Source organism: Medicago truncatula, chromosome 3, assembly GCF_003473485.1.
Source record: "Medicago truncatula cultivar Jemalong A17 chromosome 3, MtrunA17r5.0-ANR, whole genome shotgun sequence".
Lineage (NCBI taxonomy): Eukaryota > Viridiplantae > Streptophyta > Magnoliopsida > Fabales > Fabaceae > Medicago > Medicago truncatula.
The window spans coordinates 23981074-23995288 of NC_053044.1; the positions used below are offsets into that span (position 1 = coordinate 23981074).

Genomic DNA, 14215 nt, shown 5'->3' on the forward strand with positions numbered 1-14215 from the left:
AACAAATTGAAGAACACTAACATGGTTTATGCTTAGACAAAAACAAAGGGTTGATCATCAAACAAACACAAAAGCATTTTGGGAGCTACCATGGCAAGAAATGATGATGTTGGCGTTGAGTGACCCCATGTTGGTTTCATGGCGACACAACCTTAAGAGTTTATCACACCACCACAAAGTCGTGGTTACATCAATAACAATGGTCGAGTAAATTAACTTTCAATTCAATTTAAAATAATTTTTTTATATAAAATTTTTATGAGTATGAATTAATTTACACGAGTATCATACTAATTAGTTTACATAAAACAGATGCATAATTTCATACTCTTAAAAGATACATTCTCCTTCTACTGGGTTGCACTACAATTGTGTTTTGTTTTTCTATTTCAATTTTCGGTTTTTTCTTCTTCTTAGAGTATCCTAAAACAACTGCATAAACTAATTTTTTCCAAATTATTTTCAATTGTTAACAAATAACAGCAAAAAAGTAAAAATTGAAGAGACTAGTTTAATATTTGACCATTCAAATAGCTACTAGTTGTTCCATATTAATAGGAAATGTGTATTTTGAAGGTCCATTGTAAAGTCTATCAACAAAGATACGCATGGCTGCCTCAGTAGGATGGACTGGATCCCAAAAAATATGGTCTTGTCTATTGGCACAAAGGCTTGAAACTGGTGTACAAAAAAATTGAGCATTCAGCTCACCAAGTCCACAACAAGCATCTTTCACGTCTTTAAATCCTGAAAAGAGGGTATAAAATTAAAGTCATAAAAATGTCATTCTCATCACAACAATCCAATAAACATTTTACTTCATATATTCTTTAATGGTCTGTTTAAATTCCAAAAAGGAAATGAGATGATATAGAAAGAAAATAAAAGCTCTACTTGACAAGAAACGATAAATAAGTGATAAACTCATCTACATCTACCCAAAAGAAAAATAAAATAAGTGATAAACTAACTAATAAACTAATTAATTATCTATTCTCTTTATCATTTTTAGGAAAAAAAAATTATATTAATAAAGCATAAAGCAAAAAATTTAGTAAAATTTACTAAAAATGGGGAGATCCACCTTTAGATCGGGTCCATATTAGACGACCCCATTATATTTTGCTTGAACATAAGTAAATAAAAATAAATATTTTGCTTGAACAGAAGTAAATAAAAATAAAAATGTGCATACTCTCCTAGACAGTATTTAAGAGAAAAAATGTATTTATTTTTAAGTATTTTAATATTTTATTTTCAAATAACAGAAGATGATAAAGAGATAAATTTTCCATTTGATACAATATTTTTTCTCATTTCTATTTTCTTCCAAGAGATATATGTAAAGCAATGAGATATAGGATTATGTGATGATGAATCATACCGTAAGAAATTGAATTCTGAATGATGTCTTGTAGGGCAGCAAAACTATCAAAATATGAGTAACTTATTAAGTCCTTGTTCTCCAATTTCCATTCCTTCAACATGGATTGAAGCCCTTTATTATATTTAATTGACAATAAATTGGTTTGTGAAAAACATTCTGTTTTGTTCTTGAGCCTGCTTATTGGGCAGCATCCAATTGGACCAACTCCAACAATCTCAAATTTCCTAGCACCATTGTTATATAGTCTCTGCCAAAAAAGGTACAAATCCAAAATTATTATTTTGACAAAATGGGATAAGGTAACTTATTAAAATGCATCCAAAATAACATAAATTTTAACCCTAGTATGCATTTTCACTATGTAGAATTATAGGAAGAAGTAACTTAATAACAATTTAAAAACTTTACCTGTAATTGTATTTTTAGTGAGGAAGTCATGGAATCCACATATTGTTGTGGAGTATTTTTCTTTTGAAGATCCATTGAGTTATAGTAACCAAATATATCATTGCTTCCAATCACTATAGCAAATATGGATTTTGAGAGGTGTTTCTGAAGTGTAGATGCTTCTGTTTGTTGTGTCAATTTTTCATGCACTTGTGAATAATAGTCCACTTGCTTTGTCAAAGATATTGACTGTCTCTGCAAGAAATGTAATGTTAGTCATCATTTTATTTAACATTTTGATATTTTGAAAATGTTATCAAATATATAATTTAATCCAAATCATCAAAAGAAAAATAAGAACTGCACTTACAATAGTTGGATCTGTGCCATTAAATATTCCAGCACCTCCAGATGCAAAGTTAACACCATGCAAGAATGATACATTCTTCTTGTTGAAATTGATTTTAGATACTAAGGAGAGGTAAGGTGGTGACGTGGCAAGACCTATTTTTTCAGCTGCAACCAAATATACCATGGCAAGTCAAACAAAATTTGTTGATTTTATGCAAATATTAGCAAAACAAAATTTTTATATTACTATTACCAATAATCAATATGCATGCCCCAACATACCCTTTGCTAGCCAACATGCTTTTAAGTTTTTTTATCTTTCTTTTTACAAAGGTTTCTTTTTAACCATATACATGCATAAATGTTTTAACTATATGAACTTTTATAAATTTGATGCTTTTTTTTTAAATGTATAAATTTGATGATTAAGTCCAATATTGATGCATAAGCTAGTTTCCATCATCGGATCAATAAATCTCATCGTTAAATGAAATGAAATATAATGTGACTTTTTGAACCAATGGTGGAAAAGACATTTGTACACGGTGGAAGACCATTTTACTTGTGCATGTAAGACAAAGCCTTCTGAAAGTTCAATTTGTAATAGACAAACAAAGAAGCTAATAATATTAAAGCAAAAGAAGATTGCAAAGGACCAATATGTATATGGTTGTGCAATGTTCAAAAAAAGAGTGTTAATATGTCATCTTCCAATAATACTAACAACAAACAAATGTGTGAAAACCCAAGAGAGTGAACTTTGAATAACTTACCAATCAAATCAGCAGCATTTTTGCCATTGCTAAACCTCCCAGTTGGTTTCTTAGTTGGAAAATCAATGCCATAGTAAGGAAGAATTGCCTTTACAAGAGAAAGAGTCAAGTGATTATTGTTGCCAACATCAACAAGTGAATCTCCAAACACATAAATAGCTGGAGTCTTTTGAGCTTCTAAGAATCCTAAGCTGAAGAAGACAAAGCAAGAGATAAGTAGAAATGAATTCCTTATCATAACTATGGAAATATCCATTTTGGAATTTGTTTTTTCTTTGTGTGTGGATGTTATGAAGGCTTTGATAAGATATTTATATATGAAAAAATTGGACAATTGTAAAAGATATGTGTGGAAAGAAGAACTTTGATTGGTGGCTAGTATGAGATAGTGGTGCAAAGAGACTCTTCAGATATTGCCACCAATCCATTATGATTTGTTGTGTAAACTGTTTTCTTGTATAACGGTGGTGGGACAAATATATCTTGTCACATCAAGAATTTGAATGGTGATTTTGGTGAATATTTGAATTGACGCTGAGAAGGATCGAATCACGGTGACTCATTGTGATTTTGGCAAAAGTCATTATTTGTATCTTCAATAAAAATTACGATGTCTATGTGATGCCATGAAACTAACCGTTTAAATAAAATCACTATACTCTTTCAACATAATAATTGGTTTTAAGTTTGAATAATAGTTGTGAAAATGTAAAGGTACTAAAACTTTTGAGGAAGAATTTGCCTTCTATATGGTCTTATTTAATATAAGAGATCAATTACTCTAGTCATGAGTGGAAATATTAAATTTACAAAAAATATATATATAGTCAATGTCAAGCTACTGTATATTATAAGGTGACAACTAGGGTACTCATGGAATAATGGTGGGTAATTTATCCCAACCAATACACATTAGCCACATAAACATATTTTTAAGTGATATCCATGAACTATCTTGACTCTACCAACAAATTGCTCATTTTCATTGGTTGGTGGGTAAATTACCCACCATTCTTCAAAGGTAATTTAGAAAAAACCATATTATAAATGAACTTCATGACAAATTGTTCGGGAAACTCGAACTCAAATCTTACATGAAACAATCTTTAGACATTCTTTATTTACTTTCGGACCAAACTCATAATTATTATTAAGAAAATTTCCAATAAAACTTGGAGGTATGCAATAAAAAAAAAAAGACATATATATTATATGCCTCAAAATAATTTATACATATTATTGGAAAGAAGGATAAAATTCCGCCAATAGTCTTCTATTTAACTTTTTGTGTGTCGACATACTCGTTGTTTTTTATATTAAGTTATTCATTAAATTATTAAACTTCAAACAACATCATTTTCATCTATTTCTATTACAAAAAGTCTTATATGGCAATAATCTGAAAATATATGACAGGGAGAGTAATAAAAGAGCTCAAGATTAAAGCTCCACGTTGAGGATACTCAACAATCTCCTTTGAAATAGATTCAATAATAATCTGATTATAACCTTTATCCAAAGCCAACTTAACTCCATGGAATATTGAAAGAATCTCTATCGTGATAATGGTACAATCCCTCCTAGGGTTTGTTTCTAATTAGGAGTTTCTGATGATAATAGAATTTACAAGTTTGAGACTTGTTTGTGAGGTAGAGAACATCCCTCCTAGGGTTCTTGGTTGGTTGAACCATGTGAACCTTTATCAAGGGGCTTTTCGAATCTCCTTTTAGGGTTAGATCTTGAAAAATTGTTTGGAAAAATTAAATTGAATCATAGAAAAAGATCCTTATCTTAGATTCACTTCACTTATGTTACCATCTCTATAATTGAAGGTTGTTAAAAACAAGTTTGTTCCTAACTACTCAAACACAAGTTTGTCAAAAATAAAAGAAGTAATGACATACACAAATGTATAACTAGGAAAAGAAATACTAAGAGAAGAATCACCAACAAAAAAAATATACTAAGAGAAGAATAAAATTGCTAATAAATTAATTGACATAATACCATTGCACATTTCTCCTTCTAGCAATATTTTTTAGAGTATCCTCAAACAACTACATAGACTAATTTCTTCAAGAATATTTCTTAATTGAAGGAATTGAAGGGACTAGTTTAATACTATTTAACAATTCAAAGAGCTAGTAGTTGTTCCATATTAATAGGAGATGTGTATTTTGAAGGTCCATTATAAAGTTTATCCACAAAAGTGCGTGTGGCTGCCTCAGTAGGATGAAATTGATCCCAAAATATATGGTCTTGTCTATTAGAACAAATGATTGAAATTGGTGTACACAGAAATTGAGAATTCAATTCACCAAGTCCACAACAAGCATCTTTCACATCTGCAAATCCTGAAAGAAAGAAAAAAAGATATAAATGTCATTTACAAATTTTACCCTCCTTACAACAATCCAAGAATTATTTTACCAAAATGAGAATTCTAAGAAAAAAAATATAGAATTTGTTTCAAATGAGAAGTTGTTTTGACCATTTAAATATTGTTGTCAAAATCCCGACTTAAATTATAAAATTCAGGATTTTGCGATTTTCTTCACCTTCAATGACTCAAATCCATAGTAGAATCTTAAAATAGGCAAAATCAATCGATTTTGATTGCAATTTTACGATTTCTTATAAACTAAGTCATTTATAACATATATTTAGTATTATTTCTTTTGGGTAAAATCCATCGATTTTGATTGCGATTTTACAATTTCCTATATCGATTCTACAAAAATCCTTGAGTAAAATCTTTCAATTTTGATTGCGATTTTACGAGTCCCGATTTTGACAACTTTAATATATATATTTTTTGGTATATATAATGCAAAGAGACATAGGATTATGTGTTATGAATCATACCATAAGACTTTGGGTTTTGAATTAGGTCTTGGAGGGCAGCATAAGTATCAAAGTATGAGTAACTTAAGTCCTTGTTCACCAATTTCAATTCCTTCAACATGGATTGAAGGACTTCATTATATTTCATTGACATTAAATTGGCTTCTGAAAAACATTCAGTTTTGTTCTTGAGCCTCAATGAAGGACAACATCCAATTGTACTAACACCAATAATTTCAAATTTCCTTGCACCATTGTTGTATAATCTCTGCCAAAAAGGTACCCAAAAAAACAATTAAAATGCATGCAAATAACATAAATTTTAACTCTTTCGCAATATGGTGGTCTAAGTATTTATAAGCTTCCTTTTAAATTACTAGTTCCATTATTTATTCAGTTTTTTTATAAATCTATCTCTTATTAATACTACTAATTTATCTTAGAAGATGGTAAGTCAATATCAAATTATACACAATTTTTTTTGAATACATTCATTATTAAAAAAAAATATATTGAATACATTTATACACAAATTATACTCATTAATTACACTACTACTTGTTTTGACAAAAATTACACTACTAATTTTTCTTAATGCATGCAAATAATATGCAGTAACTTAATTACAATTTGAAACCATTGTGTTTACCTGTAGTTGCACTTTTAGTGAGGAAGCCATGGAATCCACATATTGTTGTGGAGTGTTTTTCTTTTGAAGATCCTTTGAATTAAAGTAACCAAATATATCATTGCTTCCAATCACAACAGCAAATATGGATTTTGAGAGATGATTCTGAAGTATAGATGCTTCTGTTTGTTGTGTCAATTTTTCATGCATTTGTGAATAATAGTCCACTTGCTTTGTCAAAGGTATTGATTGTCTCTGCAAGAAATGTAATATTTTTTTCCCATTACTTAGTCATTTTTATTTAACACATTCTTGGTCAAGCACATATTCTTTCAGATGTGTAAATTTCAAATCATGTTGAGATGAAAAAAGTTTCTCCAATAAAAAAAAATTAAAATATGATTTTAGTCCCTGCAAATATGCCTCGTTTTGGTTTTAGTCCCTATAAAAAAAAAATTGTTTTTGGTCCCTGCAAAATTTTTTGTTTTTGAAAATAGTCCCTGACCCCACTTTTGTGATTATTTGCATACGTGGCACATTATAACTGAACCAATTTTGTAGTTTTTGGTCCCTGCAAAATATTTTGTTTTTAAAAAAGGTTCCTGCAAAATTTTTTGTTTTTGAAAATAGTCCCTGCAAAATTTTTTGTTTTTGAAAATAGTACTATTTTCAAAAACAAAAAATTTTGCAGCGACCAAATTTTTTTTTACAGAGACTAAAACCAAAACGATGCATATTTACAGGGATTAAAATCATATTTTAGCCTAAAAAAAATGAAACCTAAAATCATTTAGTCAAGAGATTGACATTGATGGATCAAGATTGGAACAATTGACGTAAGTCATCTGATCTTTGATCTAACAGTGCCAATTTCTTGACTATATATAATCCAAATCTTCACTTTAGTTCGTCTTTAATCGTAGTACAAAATTCATTTTTGGACAACAAACTTATTGTGCAAAATGTAAAAACAGAAATGGTGAAGGAAAAGAAAGAATTAGAATTACACTTACAAAATTTTCATCTGTGCCATTGAATATACCAGCACCCCCAGATGCAAAGTTAACACCATCCAAGAATGATACATTCTTCTTGTTGAAATTGATCTTAGATACTAGTGAGAGGTAAGGAGGTGACGTAGCAAGGCCTAATTTTTCAGCTGCAAAAGAAATGAAACAATATTGTGTCAATTATCAATATGAATGGCCCAATAAAAAAATGAGTTATCATTTAATAAAAACTATTTAATATAATTTAGCAAAACAAATTCTGTATTATTTCTACCAATTATCAATATGCATGCCCCAATAAATAAATGAAACAATATTGTGTCAATATTTTCTTTCCCACTTTTTTATATCCAATGTTCTCTTTGAGTTAATTCCAAAAATATAATGCATTTCAGTTTTTTTTTTTTACCATAGCATAACAAATCATTTTAAATTCCAAATTGGTGGTTTCTAAGCTCAATTCCAAACTACTTAAATTCTAGTCTGTGTTTGAAAAAGAAAATTGCCATTCTCAAAGTTAGTGGCTTCTAAGGTACATGTGGAAAATCCACATGTTATAGTATAGTTGGTCTTTGAATCAATAGATAAATGAGTTATTTAAAAACATTATAATAACTACTAATAATAATAATAATAATTAAATGTTTCCCTCAACAGAAAAATAATAATTAATGTTTACCATATTTTAAGAAAAAATGTATAAAAATTAGCAAAATGCTCATGTAGAAAAAGAAATTGTGTTTCTTTTATTAATGATTCATAAATATGATTATTAACTTACTTGTTAAGAAAGCTACTCATTGAAAATCTTTAATTTAGTTTCTATATTTAAATAGGTACTCAGAGAAGCTAATAATTGTATTATAGCAAAAGAAGATTGCAAATAATGAGCAATTAATACGCAGTTGTGTGTGTGATGTTCATTTTGAACAGGGGAGATTAATCACTTTAATCTCTGAATATGAAATAAGTCGTCACTTTAGTCCTTGAATACAGATAAATTGTAAAATAGTCTCTGAATATAGACTCTATTAGTCAATTTAGTCCCTGAGAATAGACTATGTTAGTCACTTTAGTCCCTGAAATTGACTAACAAAGTCTACATTCAAGGACTATTTTGCAATTTCTCTGCATTCAAGGACTAAAATGACTACTCCTTTCTCATTCAGGGACTAAAACGACTAATTCCTCTTTTGAATAACTTACCAATCAAATCAGCAGCATTTTTGCCATTGCTAAACCTCCCAGTTGGTTTCTTAGTTGGAAAATCAATGCCATAGTGAGGAAGAGTTGCTTTTACAAGGGAAAGAGTCAAGTAATTGTTATTGCCAACATCAACAAGTGAGTCTCCAAACACATAAATAGCTGGAGTCTTTTGAGCTTTTAAGAACCCTAAGCTGAAGAAGATAAAGCAAGAGATAAATAGAAATGAATTCCTCATCATAACTATGGAATCCATTTTAGAATTTATTTTTTCTTTGCAAGTGTGTGGAGGTTTAGAAGGCTTGGTAAGATATTTATAGATGAAAAAATGTGGACAAGTGTAAAAGATATGTGTGGAAACAAGAAATTTGATTGCAGCTTTGTGAGTTTGAGATAGTGGAGCAAAGAGACTAGTCAGATATTGCCAATAATCCATTATGATTTATAGTGTTTTGTGTTTTCTTATATATAACGGTGGTGGGACAAATATAAATTGTCACATCAAGGGTTTGAATGATATTAAGATTTTAAAAAATGTTCCATTAATAAGACACTTTTCTTTTTCTCCGAACCTGCGATATTTGGTTAATCACGTTTAAAATATTGGTTAATTTAATTTGAGTAGATGATTAATTCAACTATATGATTAATTATGATTGAATTAACCATAATTTTATATGTGATTATCCAAGTGTCGCAGGTGTAAAAAAAGCTTTGTGTCTAAAAAACTTTTAATTTTGTTATGTAAAATGAAGGTTATATGTATATAAAGGTCCTTGAAGTTTTTCATTTTTCCCAAAGTCGTCCTTTAAGTTTCAAAAGTCTCAAACAAATCCTTTTAGTTTTTGAATCGTTTCAAACAAGTCATATTGTAGATAGCATAGTTGGTAATTGCTTCCTTGAACTCATCTTTGGTACCAAATCTGACTCCTAACATCCACTTAAAATTAGTCATCTTTTTAGGCATGACAAATGGTGGATAATACTCTTTGTTGCTATCATCTAAATCATCACCATTATCCTCTAAAAGGATTTGTTTTAAACGATTCAAAAACTAAAAGGACTTGTTTGAGACTTTTGAAACTTAAAGGACTTGTTTGGGACTTTTGAAACTTAAAGGACGATTTTGGAAAAAACGAAAAACTTAAAGGACCTTTAGATGCATTTGACCTAAAATGAATGTGAAAGTTTGAAGACCAATTTTATAAAAATAAAACAAAAAAGAAGGCTAAAAAGGAAAAGCTTCTTATATCAAAAAATTATAAAAGAAAAAGGTTCATCATGAGTGTATAATCTGAACACAAAAGCATTATAACTAATCTTTTATCAAAAAAGAACACAAAAGCATTCAAATTCTTATTTTGGTAAAACACTCATTTTCTTCTACGCGTATAAGACTTTAATAGGAGTAAACGTTCACAACCTAGCTAATGATGGTTCTAAACAAACCGACTTGAGAGGAAAAATATATTGCCCAATTAATTTTGGTTTTCTCATAGTATTCTATGTAAATAGAGAGTAACAAGGATATGAAAATAATTAAAGTTTCTCTCTAAAGAATTGTTTCTCTAATTAGTAATTGATGAATTTTCACACAGAAAAACTAGGTTGTTTACCGTTACTATTGTCCTTTGTTTCCCTTGCAATTTACTTCCTATCTTTGTTTTGATAAATCTTTTATCGTTCCTTTTTAATAAGAAAAATCAAGCAAGGTAATTGATGAGATTATTGTCCTTTGTTTCCCTTGGTTTCTATGTGAATGCATGTGTGTGATAATTCATTTAACTTTTATACATATTTTTCGAAGTGTCAAAAATAGATTGCCTAATTAATTTTGGTTTCTCATAATATTCTATTCCAGCCTTGCTATATGGTACGAAATATATGTGCACGACTTGCACAAGATAAAAGGTTGGTAGAATTCTTAAATTTTAAAATTAAATTAAATTAAAGCACAGCCTAAATCTGATGGTTATTGTATATGATCCTATGGCTGCAGTGAATTCGTTGCTTTTTGTTGTTTAACCATCGTACCATTAAGACATTAACAATATAGGTAATTTCATTTTGATTAAAATTATTTAGATTTAGATTAAAACTTTAAGTTTATATATTTAGTATTTTTATTTTGTAACAAACTATACTTATATTTTTCAATGACACTGATAAAAAAAATATTTTTGCTTTCCTCAACAAAGTGGTAAGTACGTCGGTTTTTATCAAAATATAAAAAGTCGAATACACATAGACCATACTTAGCTCGACTTATGTTTGTAACACAGATTTTCTGAACAAGTGTTTATAAAATTATTTTAGTGATGTGAATCAAATTAACAAAAACAGAATAAATAAACTTTGACACCCATGGTGTAAAACCCTTAAATAGTTCTTCTCTTAACTTCTTCATTCATGTTAGACCTTGGAGGATTAACCATTAATTTTCATGAACCTATATGAATATGGTCTAGTTTATGGAAATCATTCACGTCTTGCACCCCTGCGAGTCTAAAAAATCCAAAATGTTTCCCCCATCTTGTCTCTCTACCTCGAAATGAAAACATATGTCACCGTGTCATAATCTTTGAAGAGATCCCAAAGAGACACATCTGTTGACTCTTCTGGAAAATTGGACACAAAGAAAAAGATGGATTTTTAATCCTATCCCTCGCATAAGCTGGGAGTTTGTGTTCCTTTCCCTCGAATCTGTCATCTTCGAAACCAACCCGCACTACTAGAAAAAGCAAAATCAGGGAGGGAAATTAGTGACGGAAAAAATAAAATCTCTCACAAATTCCTTGGTCGCAAAATTTAGTGACAGAATTGGACAGATTTGTATAATCACTTGATCAGTTAATTTGGAAGTCTATTTCATTGAAAGAATCATAACAATCATTTTTTTCGTCGCATAAACCATTCGTTTTACCCTTTTCCACAATAGAGGAGTGACAAATACAAACGATACCGTTGAATAAATTTCACCTCTTTCACTTAATTTTTTTTTAATTCATTTCATATTTAGAAGTTCTTCCGATTCTGATTTTTTTTAATGAAGTTTAACTACACAAAAAAATTACATTTTATTTTACTATATATGGACCTATTTTAAAAAGAAAGCCGAACCTCCTATTTCACAGGGACGGCTGTGCCTAGGTGTATGGAATTCCAATAAGTGTAGTGCTAGGTTCTTACTTTCCATATATCTTCAAAGTGTAATAAGAATGAGAGGCATTTAAAATGACATATAAAGTCACGTGGAAGAAAAATCAAACTAATGTTCATTGCTATGATATTAAGGAATCTTAGAGTTGGATTTAATCATATCTCTGCATGTAGATAGTATTTTGTTAATATCATTGTATGAACGTATTAAAAAGTTTGGCATACTATATTAATGTATAGCAATAAATATGTTTAATAAAATAGTTGTAAATAAAAACCATGAAGTATGCAAACAAAAAAAATAAAATACACATATTAGTGTATTAATAAAACCAAAACCAAAATCTGTCATATCATTCATTGATGTTTTTACCAAAATAAGTCAAAAGGTGTCTTAATATTCAAAAACAAAATACTAAGTAAAGTAATACAATAATAATTCTTTCTTCAATAACAGAACAATATCTATAAATCATTTGAAGCCCTTGTTGTTGTCATTATAAGTTCTTCTACTTTAGGACATTTTTCCTCGACCTCAGTCTCTTCGTTTTTCACATTGATATTAATCGTTTTTAAAACAGTCACATTGCAGATAAGAAAGTGAAGCATTAAAATCACATTCACAGCTCCAGTAAACTTATTCATCTCTACCACCTTCAAGGTTGATGTCAAGCATTGACAACTATTTCCATTGTTTAACCAAGTTCTCTTATGATCACCATCAACTTCTTTGTAGTAGTATTCACCAGGAACAAAAATTTAAGCCAACTTCGCACCTCAACACTGGTCATGCAAGAACTAGTTGTCGCATGTTCGATCCTCGACATCCCAAGTCTAATTTTTTTTATCTAAAATTGTTTGATAATCTTCCTTAACCCCAAACTATATTATATATTAAAATCACACCTAATCTTTTAAGTCCAAGCTCATAGTACTTAACCCTAAAATTGAGTCTCCTCTCTTACTACTTGTTAGATCTCCATTTTATTCATCTCATCTTTTTTTCCCTTCATGTTATTTCATTATTATTTCTTGTGTTTCTAGGTATTCTTTGTTTTATCAGCATTGTCTAAGTGTCTCTATGAGTTGAGCAATTGCATATGCGATATGGATTTCCAAGTTGCTTCATTTTAATTAATATTATTCTATCTGGTCTAACAATTTCAACAGTATTCTATATCCGATTACTTAAGAAGGCCGACTATGTGTTCAATTCTTGGTCAAGTTAGTTCATGTTTGAAATTCATATCACTCGACGATGATGAAGGTGAAGATCATGTTGAAGATGATGATCTTATAATTAAAACAATTGTCAATCATACAATCAAATCGACGAGTGATCTTCGCCTTCATCATCGTTGAGTGATATGAATTTCAAACATGAACTACCTTGACCTAGAATTGAACACATAGTCGGCCTTGTTAAGTAATCAGATCTATATTGTTGAAATTGTTAGACTTGGTAGAATATTAATTAAAATGAAGCAACTTGGAAATCCATATCGCATATCCAATTGCTCAACTCAAAAGAGACACTTAGACAATGCTGATGAAACGAAGAATACGTAGAAACACAAGAAAAAATAATGAAATAACATGAAGGGAAAAAAGAAAAGAAAAAAAGAAGAGATAAATAAAATAGAGATCTAACAAGTAGTAATAGAGGGGACTCAATTTTAGGGTTAAGGACTATGAGCTTGGGCTTAAAAGATTAGGTGTGATTTTAATATATAATATGGTTTGCGGGGCTAAGGTAGATTATCAAACAATTTTAGATAAAAATAAAATAAAATTAGACTTGGGATGCCGAGGATCGTACCTGCAACAACTAGTTCGTACATGAACAGTGTTGTGTTTTTCCCCAAGTGAAACCGGTGTTTGGAAAGGATGGATGTCCTTACAGCTTCCTTGAATGGAATGAGTGAGATTATGATGAAAAGCAATGAGTCCGGTAACAAACTGATCATGTCAAAGTTTTGTGTCATATCTAGCTATCTAGAATAATAGTGGTGATGGAGAGGGTTTGATAGAGAAAAGAAAGCAATGATACAAATGATTAAAGGTGTTACACTCTTATGTAAAGTTTATGAGAATTTTGTGAAAATAATATGTCTAATGCAGCATTTATATAATAACTAACAAGAAAGCGCAATATACTTTATTCTCTTAATTTTAAGTTGTTGTCCATATATTTGTCACAAAAAAAAAAAAAAAAAAAAAAAATTGTCCATATAGAGGTTGTTCTCAATTTTAGATAGTCAATATAATAAATGCTCTTTTTTGAGTAAAAGATTAATTATATGATAACTAGAAAGAAGAAAAAATATATTTGATTCTCCTAAATATATAATAAAAAAATAGGTTTTCAATTTTTAATTATTTTGCCTTATAGGGTTTCATATTCATATAGTTATATAATAAATGCTCTTTTTGAGTCAATAGAAAATAAAGGAAAATGTTACATAGACACCAT

At 29.5% G+C, this 14215-nt stretch overlaps 2 protein-coding genes across 2 annotated transcripts; both read right to left on the reverse strand.

The window, feature by feature from the left end:
* Window positions 1–223: 223 nt before the first annotated feature.
* On the reverse strand, window positions 224–3177 carry LOC11421726 (GDSL esterase/lipase At5g55050). Its single transcript, XM_003600080.3, has 5 exons — window positions 2899–3177; window positions 2145–2290; window positions 1796–2029; window positions 1385–1634; window positions 224–747 (listed from the first exon to the last, which is right to left on the reverse strand). The coding sequence occupies exons 1-5, from the start codon at window positions 3152–3154 to the stop codon at window positions 527–529; spliced, it is 1107 nt and encodes a 368-aa protein (XP_003600128.1). The 5' UTR covers window positions 3155–3177; the 3' UTR covers window positions 224–526.
* A 1720-nt stretch (window positions 3178–4897) lies between these two features.
* On the reverse strand, window positions 4898–8862 carry LOC11425252 (GDSL esterase/lipase At5g55050). The gene is made up of 5 exons (XM_003600081.3): window positions 8587–8862; window positions 7384–7529; window positions 6392–6625; window positions 5764–6010; window positions 4898–5252 (listed from the first exon to the last, which is right to left on the reverse strand). The coding sequence occupies exons 1-5, from the start codon at window positions 8837–8839 to the stop codon at window positions 5032–5034; spliced, it is 1101 nt and encodes a 366-aa protein (XP_003600129.1). The 5' UTR covers window positions 8840–8862; the 3' UTR covers window positions 4898–5031.
* Window positions 8863–14215: the final 5353 nt, after the last annotated feature.